Consider the following 19827-nt stretch of genomic DNA (forward strand, 5'->3'; position numbering starts at 1 on the left):
TGCAGAGAAATCTAAGAAAATACGTACGAGAAAAAAAAATAATTTATGTTGTGCTTCCATGCTGAATTTATAGCTGGAGTTTACAATTCGAAGAAGCGATCTTGGGAGTTATCATTGACAGTCCTCTGAATTTACTGGCTCAGCATGCAACGTTTGCTGAAAACGTCATCTAGGTATTAGACATCAACAGGAAGGAACTGAGAACAAGGCAGAAAGAATTCTGCTGCTATGTAAAGACTTAGTGCACTGCAGTCTTACGAACCAAGATGTGGAGACAAGAACGGCATGCAAACAGGGCAAAGCAGAATTCAAAAAGGTATAGAAAAGGACAAAAAGGATTAAAGAGACAGAGCAGCTGCGCTGGGAGAAAAGATTGAAGAGTGTGGGGCTCTTCAATTTGGATGCAAGATGATGAGGGGTGGGAGGGCGTTATACATTCAAAGCTTACAAAAACCTGCTGGCAGTAGATAAGCTCAACATTGCTGGCAAGGGACTTTGGGAATCTGTTACCTCAGAACCACGAGCAGATATTAAAGGGAACAGGCAAGGATGTAGCCCCAGTACGGCCAGTCTGATGACTGGATGCTAGAACAGCGAGTCAGAGCGGCCATGCTCACATGTTCTCCCTGAATAGAAGCATCACTGCCACTGTTGAAGACCATGTCCTTGGTTACAGGAACTAGTGACCTGATCCAGTATGGTATTTCAACACGGGAGAGGAAAATGTTAATGGTTAATGTGAAGTATTTCAACCTGACTTAATACCAGGAAAATATCTTAAAATACAATTTAATGATCTAATTTCCATTGTACTCTTTACAGAGGGACCCACTTCAGAGAAGAAAGTACCGATGCTAAGTTAGATGTGGCAAGGAGTTTGGCTTTCAGCATGGAGGAGAACGAACAAGACTACGCACTTAGCTGTCTCAATTATACATTACTCCGGGCACTCGGAGTCAAGAAAAGCTTGCTTCCAAAACAGCTACACACACCTCTGTGCCACAGGCTCCATCTCTGAAAGCTTCGATGTTAGCAAAGGCAACCCAAGTTAGAACTGGGCTGCCTGTCCCTGGCTGTGTGACTGACTGTAGTTACCGTTCCTTGATGTCATCTCAGGTGAATTCCACCTGGAGTAAAACATGTGTTTAAAAGGCAACATCTATTTGTCCATGAAGGCCCAGCCTCTCCAGGCAAATCTTAAATTAGGAGGGACAGAAAAACAAGCTTAAAACAACTGAGTCACTGCCCGGTATCTCTGCCACAGAAGTTTCTTCAGAAGAGACAAGGACACGTTAAACATTTGTACATGGCTGGTTTCAAATACTAGCAAATACAGCAGTCTCAGGTATTCCTCTCTGCCTTGGAAACACCATGGAAGCAGGGAGACAGTGAGGCTCTCATCCCAACTTCTGCTGCTGAGCAGCTCTACAGTCTGCTCTTCTGACCCAGACCTCTTAAGAACCTAAGACACAAGTGGCTTATTTCCCTCCCATGTTTTCCTCAAAGCAGTCACCTGCTCTCCTTCACTGCTTCCTGCTTCTACTGCCGGGGATGGAAGAAGAGAAACATACAGGACAGGCTCTGAAAGCACTGGGACTGACACAATCCCTGGAGAAATATCTTGAGGTGATAGGAGACGTGCTCTATTACTGAGTTTTCCACAGCTGGAATGAGTCATCTCCTCCCTGGGCTGAGCTTCAGGGCAGCAGGGGTGTATGTCTCATTACAGGGCCAGTACACCTTAACATTCCTTTGGACTCTTGTTCTTTACAAGATAGTCTGGAAACAGCTTTCAATACTATGCGCAATTGCAACGAACAACTTGCAAGACAAGCCCTAGAGCACACAACCTCTTCTTACCTTGAGACAGCAGCTGCATAGAATAAAACTCCCTTATCCAGTGCTCGTGTTTGAATCACTGTTTAGGCAACATGGTTCAGGAGCACTGAACTGCGCTGAGACCTGGCAACACAAACAGACCCTAACCCAGTATCTGCTCCAATCAGCCACGCTGGACATTAAAACAGTGCCACATGTAGGACCAAGGGATCTAGTCCAATTCTTGCCTTGGGTCAGCACCCTGAGCCCCGCTGTAGATGGGGCTCGGTGACACCTTCCAGGCCCCTGGGAGGCTGTGGGAAGACCAAACCAGCCACCAGCAGAACCTGCTTGCAAGACCATGCCCTTTCTCCCTCCATCTGCACAGTGTGAGGAACCAGGATTCATGGCAACAATTGAGGAACTGCAAGAAAAATTATTTGGGGCTTCTCCATGTCTTCAGATCCCAATGAAAGAAAATGACCCATTTAAGTGGCAACAAGGAGAACCACCCAGCCTGAATCTCAACCACTAAAAACCTCCTGAAGCTTACTTATGCACAATGGCACTTGATCAATCATGTATTCACACAGAGCAGTGTGAATACCCTAAACGCTACAAAAGCACTAAAGAGACCAATGACTTCATCCCCACTTAATGTTTAGGTGTCATTTTAAGGAGTTCAGAACACATCCACACAGCTTCCAACAAGCAGATATAAAAGCAGTAAGTTTTCTTTTACTAGCTAACTAAAATTAATTTAGGAAGAGTAGTTTTTAAAATTACTAGTCAGTTTCTGCCCATGTATTTACACTGAGGTACCTTAAACATCAACATTTCTCAAATATCACACCTCATAACTACAACAAATATACTTTTAAGTGTCTTTGCTCACCTTGTACTTGGGTGGGAAAAAAACTAAAACCGCACACCAGACCAAAACTAAGAGAAAAATAATCAAGCTGACCCTACAGAAGAAAGATCATAAATGACATACCACTACAATTAAGATACAGTAAGTAGTAACGCTTTCATTTATACATCCCAACACTCTGCTGCAAAATTTAGACTTAAAACTTTTTGGAAGAGTATTTCAAATCCAAGCATAAAAAGAATTTCAGGTGTGTTAAGAGTCTCACAGAACAGGACGCAGCCTTCCTATATCCTTCATAAGGATACGGATGGAAATGTCAGGTTGCAAAAGACAACAATAAAAAGAATAGACTGTTCAAAGTCCAATTCATCATCATCACATGCATACAATTTAAATCTGTATCACTGATCACAATAAAAGCACAGTAAAAAAATTATCCATTTATGCTTGCTCTGCAAGTTACACAAGTTCTTCAGATTCATGGAATGTTAAAACCTCAACGTGTTGGTGGATGAGTGTCGAGGACAATGTTAAGACCATGGTTTTTGCAGTATATCCTAGTCATTTTAAGTATATAACTCAGTATTACGTTAGCACAGAATTTTCCATATACTAACACTAAATGCTGACTTGTTAATGCTTTACTACACCTGCTGCCCATTTTTGTTCTGAAAATGTAAGCAGTTTCCTGAAAATGTTTACAAGATCACAATACTGAAGTCACTGAACCCTTCCCAGAGGCCACCTACATCTTATGCTTGCATGACTTCAGCTCGTGTTATTTTATCTTGTGTTACTTATGCCTGACCACATACCCTTTAAAGCAGTTTAACAGCTTAACTTCTCCAATTAACTCCAACATTTAAATCAAGTACTACGTCTAATAGAGATGGAGTATCAAAAACATTACAACTCCAAACAAAACAGTAGTTTGTTCTATGACATGAGGCAGTCTTCTTCCAGTGAACAGAAAGTAGTAAGACAATCTATTTCTGTACTATTTTTATCTTCACATATTCAACTGGAGGAACTGGGAAGGAAGGGTTTCCGTGCTTGTTTTAGCTGTGTGGCAATCTAGAGTCCTTATTTTAGTAAAGTTTACCATACTGTTTGGACAACTTTTAGAACTGACTATTTGGGGGCTTTTCCAAACAGAAACTAAAGCCAACAAAAATAGAAAGGACAACACCAAGTATTATTTATCATTGTATGGGGCAGAGTCAACAAAACAGCAGAGAAGTCCAGGAAGTAACAGGAACACTGAGTTTCTGTCAATTAACTAACACAGCTAAGGAAAAAAAGGGTGACAAAATCCCTCAAAGTTAAAAAGGCTATATGCCATACATTTATTACTATTACCTTGAATAGGCAGTATTCTTTTTATAGAGTCTGGAGTCACTTGATCATACAATAAACTCAGTTCTCCTTAAAAGCAACCCACATTTCTCATCTTACAGTTAAGCAGGAACCCCAGGGAATATGAAGCGGCACAACCCTACAGACAAAAACTTCTTTCTCCCATCTCAAGCTAGAAGAGTACCATAATGCCACACAGCACTGTTTGTGAACAGTTGACAAAGTTAGGTACAACAGGCAGGTTTTGTTTGTTTTAATGCAAAACATAGCCAACTAGAGCTCAGCATGTCTAGGCTTACTCAGAGGGCAAGCACAAGTTGAAATTCCTGTACAAGCGCACTACCATCACTTCACAAATCCAGTGGAGTTACTGAACTTAAACCAAATTTAGTTTTTTTCAAACATACTTGCACAATATTCCAGACCAGTCACTGCCATCTCCTAGAACCTTATTTTACCTAGTTTCATTACATCTCTTCCCTAATTCTCATATTCTTTCTCTGTTTACTCCAATTGCCTCTTCAGATCTATTTTGCTCTTTTCAGCTCTTCTTCTGTCCTGCTTCTTCCATGTCCATGACTCAGAATTGTGGTAGCAACCTCTAGGTTGCCCCCTCCGATTCCCTTGGATAGGAGGGCTAGATCTCCTCATACCTGACAGCCTATTCTAACCTGCCTCAAAAGGTGAATGACAAAGTCACTGGATCACTTCAGCCTTCCTTGCAGCTATACAGCCACCCCGTGATTAAAAGCAATGCTGAATTTGTGTACAAATCACCACCATCCAGACACACGCACAATCAAATGGTGGTCTACGTCACGTTTATCCAGCAGCCGAGAAAGAACCCACCACAACTCACACTCTTGTACTTCTGCACACAGGTGTGCAAACAGCATGATCCTCTTCCTAGAAGAATTACTGAACATCTACCCCACTTTACTAAAAATTCATTGCTCAATCCCAAATAGCCTGCAGTGTGGGGACAGTAATTACTCATTTTAGGCTTTATGTTCTCCCAGGATTTAAATTCATTCCACCTAAAGGCTGGGGTGTGGAAAAACATTTCCCAAACTGCAGAGCACTACAGAGGAAAAATGAAAGGGTGGCTGAAGAGGCTCCAAGCTCTGACAATCCCAGGTGGCTGAACAACCCCTGATAATAAGAACTGCCTCGCTTACAGGCTACCAGGTAACAGCTCAGCCTCCAACACACAGACTCACACAGAACTGCATGCCCCCTCACCTGGTCTGGCACTACTGAAAGAGAAGAGCCAGAGATAACAGGCATGCCTGCAGTAACCAGCCTGATGGCAGGACCAGACAGCAAGCCACCAGCTAGCGGGCGAGAAACTGCTTTCACAAAGCTAAATATTAGCCTGCCATTACATTCACATCCAAGTCAACTCACTGAAAAGAGCTGGACTCAATTTCAGCCTCTGGCTACCTTTTAAAAGGTGTTTCCAACCCCTGAAGGCAAACAACCTGACAGTCAAAAACCCTTTCATACTGGTGAGATCGGTGTCCTCTCCAAGGTGGTATCTCCAGGTACATCACCCACTGTGTCACTCTGGTATTTGCACATGTTTACTCCTCAGGAGAACACCTTTTTTTGCAACATATTCTTCCTTCAGAGGTTGAGCAAGTGCTTGTAAAGCTTCCAGAACCATAGGGCACTTAAAAGCTCCTAATCCAAGATTATTGAAGCAATTATAGCAGCTTTCAAATGTTGTTTTGATTGCCTCCAGCATATATGTTTTTTGAAAGGATGGACTAGAAAACACTGAGTAAACTGTATTTCTCTACATAAGAAGACTGAAAGCAACTCAACGCATTTCTTACTCTTGTACAGCAAAACATGTTATCTTCTCTCAAAGGGATACTAAATTCTAGAACTATGTACCTAAAGTACCTCTGTACTCACACAGACTTTTCACTTTGTCCTGTAATTCATATGGCTGTTTAAAATGTCTTTATAATACAGAAGAGTTTTTCCAAAAAAAACGACAGGTTCAAACACCACACTGTCATATCACAACTCCTTTCCACTCATCACAGCATTCAACAAAATGCAAAAACATACAAATGTATACTTTACACACCGAAGAATATCAGAGAACCCATTAGATAATTAGGAAGAAAATCTTTTCTGTGAGGGTGGTGAGGTGCTGGCACAGGCTGCCCAGAGCAGCTGTGGGTGCCCCATCCCTGGCAGTGCTCAAGGCCAGGTTGGACGGGGCTTGGAGCAACCTGCTCTAGTGGAAGGTGTCCCTGCCCAGGGCAGGGGGGTTGGAGCTGGAGGATCCTTAAGGTCCCTTCTAACCCAGACCATTCTATGATAAAAGGCTTTTTTAAACTATTCGGGTGGAAGCAGAAACTAGCACAGCATGAGGGGAGAGCTCAAATCTGTGCCCAAGCAGTTCAGAGACCTCAGGTCAAATCAGCTGACTTCAAGCTGGAAGTTTTATGTAGACAGCATCAAGAAATGGCTAAGAATCATCATCCTCCATTGACAAACTCTCCACTCTAGCTGCTCGCAGGGAACAAACACTACTGCTTTAAGACACCACTTAACTTTCATGCTTGCCTCCAAATTAAGACAGTTTCGCACTTCTAATTGGATTTTCACATCTCCCAATGTCAGTTTGAAACAGAGAAGCTGTTTACTTCTATGACAGCAAACAGCAGAACTGATTGTGCATAATTTTTGGAACTGCTTGTTTAATTTCAGAAATCAGCTGCTTTCAACCGATTTTTCCAAGCTGAGTGTAGTTACAAGGAACACTAGAACACTAGTAGCACAGGCTGAAGAATATGAGCTTTAAGAAAGGTAGACTTCCCAATTCCTCCCGTTAAGTACAAGTCCCAGCAGAGGAGACGAACCCCTCCTGTGCATAGAATTACTCTAATGCTAACCTACAACTGATGTCCACTAGTCTAAACGTCCACCTTGCAAAAGAAAAAGCTGAAAATCTCAAATGCCTTTAAGCACCAAAACTACTTCCTCAGTAATTCTTGGGAGTACTCTTTTTTTATCTCCTGTTACAAAAAGATTTAACTTTATCAGCACTTTAACGCTTTGAGAAACTTTTAGTACAGCAGTATTATTTCACCTTTAGTCATCAAAATATTACTAGTATACACAAAATATGAACTACGTATCTTTCTAATGTCATATATACAGACAGCAGTATCTGACTAAACGCCATGTCTGTATTTAAGACAATCCCTAAATACAAAACCTGAGCAGAATTCTCTACACACAACAAGTCAATTGGTATACCAGAATAGCTCTTCTTCCAAGAAAGCTCCAGACACAAGTAACAAGCTTCCAAATACAGCTCCCCACATAACAGGGCTTGTCTGAAGCTTAAAACCTCTTCCATTATCTTAAAAAGCAACGGTGAGACTAACAGAGATCTTTAGGTACTGCCAGTATTCCATTAGCAAGTACACCCATCTCCCATCCCCCTTCTTTCCTTATATTTGACACAATCTGCAACCCAAGTGCAGGCTTCATAGGCACCCAAGAGCAGCACCTCACCCTTCTCAGCTTTTTGTTTGCCTGTTTGTAGAGGAGACAGGGAAGGTAAGAGCATATTAAAAATAATAATAAAAAAGAAAGCGTTGTTAACCGAATGAAGCCAAAGCATTCCTGTTTTAAAGTCATAACTATACATTTTCACTTGCAAAAATAGTCTTCACTGTCTCAGGGTGGTTGTTTTTTTTTCAATTAACAATCAGTAAGAACACAATAGTGAAAAAATGTGTCAGTAGTGTTTCCAGCCACTGTCACGATACACCTTAGTTCCAAGTACAGAAAGTTTCAACCTGCTCTCTCTCCACTTTATGAGGAGCCATCTACACACAGACCTGCGTCTGGAAATCTGACTGCAGGTTTCCATCCAAGGAAGGAAACTGCTACTCAAGGAAGGATGTCTGCCAGCCGTCCAGGACAAACATGCGAGCGCCTTTAGTCTCTAACCATGCTGTTACGGGTGTGGTTAAACACTGCTGCTAAGGTGACCTAATACTTAATACCATGCTGTCATCAAAAGGGACACTCCTTTCTCCCCCCTCTCCCCGCCATACAGTCTGTCCCATCCCTTGTCATCATAACTACAAAAATAAGCCGATTCAACTCACTATACTGGCAGAAAACTGTTTACTCTCATGTGGAGTTAAGTTTCTGATGAAGAAGCAAGTTCAACCAGCTTGCTGTATGGTCACGTAACTCTTGTGAGACCACAAATAGAAAGCAGTAGGAATATGGCCGGTAGTGGAACCCCATTTTGATACCAATGAGACAATTCTGCTGATAACAGCTAAATAAATGCACCCCAAAATTATATTAAGAGAAACCATATTCAAGAGAAACATCAAATTAGATTACAACCTAGGACTTTCAAGAAAAACCAGCACCTTGCCAAATACATCTATATGTATGTACGCACAGACATTATACAAGGGTGCAAATATAAATATTTCATATATATAAATATGTATCATTTACTTCAAAGGGTTCAAAAACATGCAAGGGCAATTCTTGAACTCAAGTTACTGCTACTATATGTTGTTCGTGAAAAGTCACTAAACAGAAAATGGAGAGGGTGATTCAATATCTGTTACAGAACTTCACTGATTTACTTTTAGGGGCAAATTCAAATCAGCCCTGTCCCGAGTATTCCTGTTACAAAAGTAATTTCTAGGCCTAAAATACCACTGGGGGTACAAACTCTACAAGTAGAAAAACATTAAGACAATACAGTCTTCTAATTCCAATGCCTTCTTGAGGGCATCCACTTCTTTAATCAACACTGTTTTTAAAAAAAAAAGGAAAGGCTGAGAAAAATAACCTGCTGGCTCTCACCTGTCTTGTAAGCAAGGCGGTGACAGTGAGAAGTAACTTCTTATTTTGTTGTTGTAACTTATTTTATTATAATTCACCAATTCCTGTGGGATCTGGTTCATCAAAACTGACTTCATTGTAAGTTTCACATTAGGTGTTTCGTTACAGATATTACGACTAGTTCAAGTGATGAAAAACTGCCTTTATGTTAGGTGTGAGTATGACTCATTCCCTCAAGTCAGGATAGACACCATTTCTCATAATCTTTACTTGCAGTGGTAAACAAGTAGTGACAAAAACAGAAATTACAGCCAATGTATGACAAAACAGGGTGCCCTGAAAGAATAGCATCCCACAGACTTTACAAATAGAAACAAGAAAGGAAACTTCATTAATATCAACATAACCTGATGTGCAAGAAGACAAGTCAACATGAGAAAGCTGAGAAGCCACAGAAGCAAGATGATACCTGAAGAGTGATACTGAATAAAGGAAAGAGTGTTATCCACCCTGACAGGGAAAGAAGATGTTCTGTGGAAGGCAGGCAGAGAACAACGAAGGAAAACAAAGAGCATAAATGCACCAAAAAGGAAAATGAAAGGATGCTTATAAAAGGAAAAGGAGGGGAAAAAATGCCACATCCGTTGCTGGAGTTACAAAGCACACAAATAAAATACTGCCAATCAACTGGTAAGGATGGGTTATTTAGACAAGGAAGTGGGTCTCATGTGACAAAGGAAGACCAGGAGTTCTATAATCCCATCATCTTCTGGGAAGTGCTTTATTGATGGTTTTTGCACGCTTTGATTCACAGCGATTGCAGTCCCCAAAAGCACCCTCCTGCTTCAAAACAAAAAATAAAATCAAGGCTGAAAACATGCAACAGACAAAAGGTGCTGAGCAGTCAGGCTTTGAGTTCAGATGGTTTCTATTGGCAAGTCAGAGTAGGTAGGACCTTTGGCTTGAAAGGAAATCACCCAAACTTCTCAGAAGTATGCTCAAAAGACGACTTCTCTTCCATAAACAGATGAAAACAAACGTGGGAGGGAGGAGGAAAGGAGACCACAGACACAGAAAATGAAGTAATTGTACTCAGCAGGGATCCAGGAGCAGGGGGAGGAAGAGGATGTTTAGTCAGTACCTTCTAGAACTACTGAGATGAAGCTGCCCTATCTCTTCCTACCTAAATTACTTCAAACTTGTATAAAACAATGTACATTGGCTTAGAGTCCCTCAATACTTAATTGAAAAGACCAAACCCAAAAACTTTGTTGCCACATTCATATTATTTATTAACCATTTGCCAACTACATTATGACCTTTAGAAAATGTAGATGTGAATATATTTTAAGTAACACCTGGGGGCATCCCCTTGGCTGTACAGAGAAGTCAAATACAGCTATGCACATTGCAACCAATACCTCTACACTCAAGGGGAGGAATCAGAGTGCGGCCCCAGAAAGGGGTATAACCTGGGAGCATCCTCCTGTGTAGGTACAAGAGACCTTTTCATTCCCAGCCACATGTTACCACTGAAACCGGGTCCTTATCTATAAAACACTTGTAATCTACTGCTATGCTTCCCTTCCCAAAGCCTTACAAAGGAAGGCATGATCTCAGGTGGACTGTGATTCTCTCCCTCAGAACAGATACACAAACAACCCACTGTGGAAAATACATGATTGTACTTACTATGGAATAATTCTTGTGCTACAGCTTTCCACCTCCACAGTCACCCTGAGGTAGTTTCATTGTGGTTTATTTTCCTTGTGTAGGCTCTGAGTGAACACACATGCAGCTATCAGAATGCAGAGTTTCAACTCAGTTGACCTGCAGCAACTGTTCATATGCCCACACCCTTGAGTCCCTACTACTGTAATACACAAGGGCTCCATAATCTGTAACTGCCCTCAGAATATCTGATAAAAACAGGAAAAGGCCATTAATCGTATTTTTGAGTGGGGGCACTGCACAAAGCAGTATTTGCCTACCTCAGACAGCACTACTGACTGAACAGTAAAACCCTACCACAGACGCAATCATGAGGTTATAAAGGCATTTTTACATTGGTATAGCCGCTTCCACAAAGACCAAGGATTGCATGTGATGAACTTTCTCTACACTGGCACAAGCCAACCACACCAAAGCTTTCAACAGCATAAGCACTGCTCCTTAAATACTCCAAGCTAGCAGGGTGGCAGCCAGGCATACACAGCTTGCTCAGGGTCTCAGGGCAGCAGGAGATGGCAACTCAACCCAGACCTGAGCCGCCACACTTCCTTCACCTCTAAGACACTGCTGATGCTCTTCACCACGTTCTCTTTATTCTGTTCCCTGCCCATACTGACAGAACCAAAGCTTGCAGGAACTCTGCAACCAAGCACTTGTTTACAGTTAATTTCACACAAGGCAGGAGTAGTACGACAAACCAACTCTTGTCTTTCCATTCTTAATAAAAACTGTCCTGTGACTAACGTAGTACAGCAAGACTAAAATCTGGGGGAGACCTGGGGACTGAACTGAAAGCCTCATACAGTGGGCAAGTCTTTCTGGCTGACAGTTTCTTCAGGAGGTAATGCTCCATGCTTCATTAAGCAATGCTTGCAAAGCACTCAGTGTAATGACAGGGATTAGAATATGACTTGCAAATTGCTATGTTGGGTAAAAAAATATAAACTTTTGCCTGAAGGGACAAATTATAGTAAATTTCATCCCTACTTCTCTCTGTTTTGTATTCTACTCTGTTTCTTCTGTACATTCTCTGTCTTGGCTACCACTGCTTTTAAACTGGTTCCCCAAGCTAATTAAGCTTGTGTTCACTATTTTGCCCATCTTTTTTTCCTCCAAACCACCAAAAGACCTGGATCTCATTAGCCAGAATCAGTCTGACAGAGCAGAAATCTCAGATTTTGGACCCCCTGTCAAACCAGCAAACCAGGTAATGCTCCTCCAGCTCTTTCACACTGTTGGCACCAGGAAGCCAAGTGATCAGCATACACACACCAGGCATCAAAAACATGCTCTGCTCCAGACAAGCCAAATCCATGCCTTCTCTGCCTGTGAGAAGAGGAAACCAAGGTCATCAAGTTACAGCATGTAAACAAAATTGGAAAAACCCTTAAGAACGGAGAGGCATCGTTACCTCCACTGCTGTGGTGGGTTAACCCTGGCTGGAGCCAGTGTCCCACCAAACCCAGTCTATCACTCCGCTTCCTCATCTAGACAAGGGAGAGAAAAAAATATCATGAAAGGTTTGTGGGTCAAGTAAGGACAAGGAGAGATCATTCACCAGTTACCATCATGGGCAAAACAGACTCAGCTTCAAGAGATCAGTTTAATATATTACCAATCAAATCAGGAGTAGGACAAGAAGAAATAAAACCAAATCTTAAAAATACCTTCTCCCCACTCTCCCCTTCTTCCTGGGCTTAACTTTACTCCCAATGTTCTCTACCTCCTCCCCCAGTGGCACAAAGGATGGGGAGTGGGGGTTGCAGTCAGCTCATCACAGACTGTCTCTGCCACTCGCACCTCCTCAGGGAGAGGCCTCCTCATACTCTTCCCCTGCCCCAGCATGGGATCCCGCACACAGGAGAGGATTCTTTACGAACTTCTCCAATAGGAGTTCCTTCCCATAGGAAGTCAAAAAGTTCTTCAAAAAGTGCTCAACATGGGTCTCTTCCATGGGGTGCAGTCCTTCAGGAACAGCCTGCTGCAGCGTGCATCCCCTGCAAGGTCACAAGCCCTGCCAGCAAACCTGCCCCAGCCTGGGCTCCTCTCCCCACAGGGTCACAGGTCCTGCCAGGAGCCTGCTCCAGTGTGGGCTGCCCCGAGGTCACAGCCTCCTTTGGGCATCCCCCTGCTCTGGCGTGGGGTCCTCCAGGGGTTGCAGGTGGATATCTGCTCTGCTGTGGACCTCCACAGGCTGCAGGGGCACAGCCTGCCTCACCGTGGTCTTCACCACCAGCTCCAAGGGAATGTCTGCTCTCGCACCTGGACCGGCTCCTTCTGCTTCTTCACTGACCTTGGTGCCGGCAGGGCTGTTGCTCTCACATATTCTCACACCCCTCTCCAGCTGCAATTGCTGTTGCACAGGAATTTTTCCCCTCCTTCTTAAATACATTGTCCCAGAGGCACTACCACTGTTGCTGATGGGCTCGGCCTTGGAGAAGGTCCACCTTGGAGCCAACTGGTATTGGCTCCATCAGACATGGGGGAAGCTTCTAGCAGCTTCTCAGAGAAGCCACCCCTGCATCCCCCCTACTACCAAACCCTTGCCATGCAAACCCAATACAACTGCTCAGAAGCGGGTGCCATATGCATCCACAAACTTCTCAAACCTCGCTTTGAAGCATTCCAGGGCTCTGCTTACACCTCCATTTGACTTCATTTCTTTACCCACCCTATCCCACCCACCTTGCCTTAAAATCTTGACAACACACCCTTAAGAAACTTGTAATAGCAAAAGCTACGTCTTTTGCAGTAAGGTCCTCTGTTTACATCTATGTATTTGTGCATTAAGTAGATACTCTGTACTATGGATATTCAGACTGCAAACTGAATTATAACCACAACCCACATGTACTTTTGTTACACCAGTGGGCATCTCTGCCACCAGTTACTACATACATTATGCATTATAGGCTGTAATAGAAGCAGTGATAAAGATATTATAAAACCTTCTAAAGCTATAAATAAAGCCCAGAAGTCTTACGAACAGGCAGAATATTGGTTCTGGAGGCCATAGGTAAACTTAATTCTAACATGAGAATTCATTTCCAAACCATAGCCTATAACACAGTACAGTGATCTTTGCTTTTTAAAAAAATTTTGGCAACAACCTGGTAACAGCTTAAATCAGACCCATCTACATTAATGGGATACATGATAAATCTACCTCAATTCTATACCCTATGGAGTATTCAAAACTCAGCTGCTGAGGGCTGACTACTTCCATTTTCTTAATGCTATTGCCATGTAACAGGCTTCAACAGCAAAGCCACTAACCCCCCAATGCTCCTGCTTTTCTGGGAGAAGCACCTCAGAGACAGTCAGGGACCAACCCACACACAGCTTGGGAAATTAACATCCACACACAATGTAGCTGAACACCACTAGACAGGAAATAGCTCTACATGAGAGAAGGAAATCTTTAGCAACAAATTGCCAAAAAAAAAAAAAAAGTCAATTTCTCCTAATCAAGAGGACAGCAAGCATAAAAGTAATTTCCTAACCTTTACATTTAGAACAGACTGCTGCTTTAAGCACACAAAAGCTAAGCCAACACATTTTAAAGTGTTCAAGATCCACAGAACTGACAATTTGGTTTTCTATTTCTGTCTGCTTAGCCTGCTGCTCCTGCCTATAAACATTTTGTAGGAGGATGTGAAATTCAGAGAGGACTCTGAACTATGAATGACTCCCCAGTGGCGCATTCTTAGAAGTGCGTGGTGGTGCCTATGAGCTCACTCACACATGCTAACGTCACCGGTCAGGGTCACTTCAAGGCAGCTACAGCTCTACTTGGTTACAGCTGAATGTCAGTTCATTAATGTGAAAGTGTCCTTTCCCCATTCTAGTGGTAATTTAAAGACAGAAAGCAAAAAAATGGGGAAAAAAAAAAAGGAAAAATATGTCAATGTTTTGGGGAAATTAGGTTAACAGGACACCTGATAATACCTTCAATTCTTTGCTGGTCTTTAACTTCTAGTAAAAAACATGCACTGAACACTGACTTCTTATCTCATTAGGCCTAAATCACTTCATTTACCACACTCGTTTTGTCCATCTTGATGACTTGAAAACCTCTGTATACATTGCATAGTTTACTATGAATGCTTTCCTTCTGGATTCCTCAACTTGTGAACTCCTGTGCAATAGGTATGACAGCCTGTCCCATTTGCTCCCTGACCTTATTAAGACCATAACCAGCTACCTGAGCTAGTAAAACAGAGCACAAAAATCATCCTAAGGTCTTATCTACACAGGGCTGAGGGAAGAGTAAATTGGATAAGATTAAAGCGAGACATGTTACACAGCTATTCTTATTTCAAATTAGGTATGCACAACTCGCCTTTAATATAGCTTGACCTGATCAACCAAGGTCACTGCAACTGCTTTCTCTCCACAACAAGGAAAAGGTGGACTTTATAATCACAGTTAAAAGGCAGAACTTAGTAGTTGAGCAGAACATTGCCTAAACATATCAGAACAACTACTCATTTCATAAACACACTGTCAAAGAACTTCTCATTGCTTCTTCAAATCAAAGTCTTAGTTGATTCGCTCTTTCAGCTCTATCATATCTAAGACTTCTATCAGAAGAACCTACTATACGTGGCACACCGTAACTACCAAGTGCCTGAGCAAAAGAACAGGTACAGGTTTTGCTACCACCATGGTTTTCCATCAGCTAAAGTCAACGTACAGGGCTGCCCATCACAGAACACAAAAACTGTAGTAATAAGGGACTTGGAACATCAACAACCCAAAAAGGTGGTAAAATTACACCTTCTTTATTATTACAAAGCAAAAATACCTGCTTTTAGATAACAATGTAGTTTTACCCAACATGTTGCCGTTTAGAGTCAATTAAGCGGGGGGGAGAAGAGAGAGATACCATCACCTACTCTTTTTAATTGTAAAAATGACTGTTATAACAACTGCAGTATGCCTTGGGGATGGGGCAAGACATACACAACCAACATCTTTGTTACACCATTTATGTAAAACCAATATAAAAACCTACACCGTGTGGCATGAAAAGACAAAACGCAGCACCTCAGAAAGCCTTGCTGTCTTTTGCTCATCAGAAACATGCATGCTCAGGCAGGGGAGCTGAGAACTCCAACGTTCCCCATCTGTAAATTGAAACTAGAATACCTAAGAAGCTACCACAACACCACAAGGTGATTCTACCACAAACTCAGGCAGAACACTGGATAGTGGTTCCCACCATCACCACAAGGAAAAGAACTATTAACTCTGCAGAGGTTTACGGGAGCCTCCCCAGTGTACAGTGCTCTGCCAACTGCAGATCAATTCATCTAGCAACTCAAAATCAGGAACAACTAGTTCAGACTAAACATCTCCAAGTCCAACCACCTTTCCCCTGCCTGTAGCATGGCTTGACTGAAATGAAATAACACTGTCACTGCTGAAATAAAGCACACTTATATGAAAAAAAAAATCATGAGACCACAGCCTCTTCAAAAGACAGTATTTTCCACTACTTGTGAATAAGGTGTTTGCCATCTACACAGCTTCCAACTTTCAAACTCTACTTTCAGCCTCAAAGTATGTACTACCACATTGAAGCAACGCTAACTTCTGCCAAAAGAGAGCTCATTCCCACCAGCTCCACAGCAGCAAGCACCACATTCAACTTGTGTCATCCAAAGGCTTGCACCTACTGTGCAGCGTAAGTCATTAAAGACTCTTCATGCCACAGGACAGCTCTTTGAAGAAAGGTTGTGTATTTTACCTTCTTTCAACCCGTCTTCCACATACAGAGAACTAAATCACAAGACAGCAAGTCAACAAGGCAGAAACTTGACTGGAAGTCAAGATTTTATCAACCATGAGATTTGGTACGTAGGTTGCCATACAAAGGCTCAAAGAAAATTGTGCAATACTCTCACAACTCCAGAGGCAACATCTTTAGAGCTGTTACCACAATGCAAGAAACTACTCTTAAAAAGCAACATGTAATTTCACAACTCTTTCCATAGTAGAAAATTAAGTGCTCCATTATTTCAATATTCCAAACATAACAGAAACTCACCATGTTTATTGCTGGAATAAAGCTTCCTAAGGACAAGCTAAATATACCAAATGTATTTTTAAAGTTTAGAGAAACAACATTTGTTATTTCACACATTTAAGTATATAGCCAATTTTTCACCATTAAAGCAAGGATTCAACCACTCTGCTGTGTAAATAAACTAGCGTTGCCTCAACAAATTAACAGTGGCTTTCCCTAAGCACACTGCATGTTCTGAGAATTTATAAGTGGATATATTATACATAAAGCAAGAGAGTCCTCTGAGAGCCCTCAGAAAGCCTAATACCCCACATCAGCCTGAGATCCTAACTATCTTGGCTGTTTAAGACAGTTTATAAAGTTCAAATATACTTGCATTCTTTGCTAGTTACACTGAAAGCCCTGAAACCCTTCAGACCCTCAGAGCAGTAATTACAGCCATCATTTTAGACATCAACATTTCAAACAAACACCTCTTTATAGGGAACTCTGTAGATAATTATTGACTTTCAAAATTACTGTTTTTCCCAGTAAATTGAAGTCTACTGCGAAGAAAACTGCCAATGACCAACATGTAGCATCTGATGGCAATCTAACTGTACTTCCTTTGGGAAGAGACCAAAAAGGGGACATTTTGAAAGCAGGCATTTTTATTTAAGTACAGTGTCAGCCTCACATTCAGAACAATGAATGGTAGCAACATTATATTTCAAGGAATTGTGTAGAAAAATGTTATTTTTCTGCAAAACAATAAATTCTGAGCCCTGGATCACAGCCAAAAACAACTGTAACTTGGGTGTGTACTGGGGGAAGTATGGAGGCAAAACAGAAGAGTTTGAACACACAAAAAGAAATATGAAAGCCAAGATCAGGAGGTAGAGGGACATATGGTCCGTGTGCTCTATACTGTTTCCAATCAAGATAAAGAAGCTAGCTCTTACTGCAAATCATTCAAAAAATAATGTTAATCTAATATTTTATATTTGAAAATATCAAGCAATATCATTAACTTATATTTCTTTAGCTCCTTTTTTTTTTTTTTTTAAATGTAAAATCAAGATCAAGAGCCCAGTTGGTCAGCAAATCAAGGGCAAAGCATATTTACAAAAATTAGGCCAAAATAAGTATTTCCATTCCTGGAGCACAGATGAACATTTGGGTTCATGTGTTCAGGACAGACACAGGTAGAATGACCTCAATTCCTCTTTCTGGACCCACCAGCCAGAAACATGCTAGCAGGTAGAGGAAACCAAGGAGAGTCATGGCTGGCCACAAGCAAAATTCACATGCAACATTTTACACCTTCGTTATAACTGTGGCTATTTTATGGCATCACTACAAGGTGGAACATCACCCACAGACATATGCAGCAACTTACATGTCTCAGCACCTCAGATTCCACCTGCAGGTTTGGTGCACTAAACCATACTCTAGCTCAAAACCAGATGGTTCTATGTCAAAAAGGCTAAGCATTTTGGGTTTCACAAAAAAAAAAACCAAAAAACAAAACCCCAAGCACAAAAAACCACAACAAACAAAGTCATCTTTAAGCCAGGGTTTAGAAGTTCAAGCCTGTTTACACCCAGCTATAAACTGTACGTATGTGACAGCACTGGAAGAGGCCCAACCTCATAGCCAGAAGACATAACTTGCCAGGCTTTCAAGAAGTTGTTGCAGGGTTGTGCCAAGACCTGAGCATGCTTCTTCCAAACCCTGAAGTGACCAAGCTACCAAATACTGAGGAAGCTACTCCAAATGACCAAGCAGTTACATTGTAAATACAATGAATTTCACTGCGTTAAAGCTTCATAATAAACAACAGCAGCAGAACCACAGAATGGCCAGCGTTGGAAGGGATGTCTGGAGATCATCTAGTTCTGTCCTGGTATTAAACTGGTACTTCATTTTTACACATCGCAACTTCTTTTTATCTGCTACAAACAAAGTGCACACATGTTCTGCACTACCTGATAGGAACAAGAAAGCATATTATTTTCACGGAACAGACACACATCTTCAGCAAGACATTCAGCATGCTGATGGTAGATCTTCCCAATACTGTCTAGCTGGTAGCATCTTGTAGAATCACAGACATGCCTCTCAGCAACAAGCAACACCATCACCAGACTGGTTAAGACATGAAGCTCAACTGCCCAACCACAATACATTCCATGTTACTGAAGGAACGTAACAGCAATAAAAAGAAGATTCCCTCTAATGATTCCTTTAAAGCTGTGCTTCTCCATTTGAGAATTGTCACTTGAAGAAAAAAAAAACAACTCAAACAACAAAACAGTTTAGCCAAAGTGTTCTGCAGAAGAACCATAGCAAGAAAGTCAACAGGGAGGAGGAAAAATACTTCAAAAAACCTGGGTCAACAGCACATTAAAAATAACCATGATAAGCAGACACTTGCATGCACTTTTATCAAACTCCAACAGGACTTGAAATAAAGAAACATTTTAGAAAGTCATGATCCAAATAAAAGTTCATTAAGGCTACCTATGCTTAAAAACATAGCATAAGCCGTATTGATGTTTTACTACTCTATTGGATTTAACTCCCTGCCAAAAAGAAGTGGTTTTTTGATCTTGTTTGGGCAGACACGATGCTGAACCTTCTCACTTGCAGGTGCATTAGAAAACAAATTTTCACAATCAAGCCACATTCAACACTAACAGTCAACTTGTCCAAGATTTTTGCCAAATGTCTGGAAATAAAAAGCTCTCAAGAAAAGGTTTTGCTGTTAGTAGGTCAGGGACTTGAGAACACTAAGTGGAAATAGGTGTGGCATTCTGACCAAAACCGGTTCAGTTTTTTGGGGGTGGTGGGGGTGGGGGGTGGTGATGGTGGTGGTGGGGGGGGGGGGTGTTCATAAAATCCTTTGAGAAGAGAGGTCAAGAAGATCAGAGAAAGAACTCTTTTATCCACACCTTAAATACAGTGGTTTCACTAAAAGCAGAGAGGCACTTAAAACTATTATTTATTAAAAAAAAGTAAGAGAAAACTAGACTAAGAGATAAAATCACACTTAAAATAGAACTTAAGCAAGTTCATCTAGCTGCCTTTATTATAAGGCTTACAATTTTGTTAAGGATCTTCTGCACAAAACCCAACATGTATTTTCTCCCTATTAAAAGAAACCTAAAAACACCCTAAAAATTACTTTTAA

The 19827-nt window shown here is 41.5% G+C and overlaps 1 protein-coding gene across 5 annotated transcripts in view; it reads right to left on the reverse strand.

The window, feature by feature from the left end:
- Positions 1-19827, reverse strand: part of GSK3B (glycogen synthase kinase 3 beta) — a 157789-nt gene that overhangs the window by 117430 nt on the left and 20532 nt on the right. The window contains exon 1 of one of the 5 annotated variants that reach the window (XM_037389160.1): positions 6615-6641. The exons of the other annotated variants lie outside the window; for them this stretch is intronic. Within the exon in view, the coding sequence (XP_037245057.1) occupies positions 6615-6625 (11 nt within the window). The 5' untranslated portion in view covers positions 6626-6641. Of the gene's footprint in view, positions 1-6614; positions 6642-19827 lie in introns of those variants that run through there. 5 annotated transcript variants of the gene reach the window in all.

The sequence above is a fragment of the Falco rusticolus genome, chromosome 5, assembly GCF_015220075.1.
Source record: "Falco rusticolus isolate bFalRus1 chromosome 5, bFalRus1.pri, whole genome shotgun sequence".
NCBI lineage: Eukaryota > Metazoa > Chordata > Aves > Falconiformes > Falconidae > Falco > Falco rusticolus.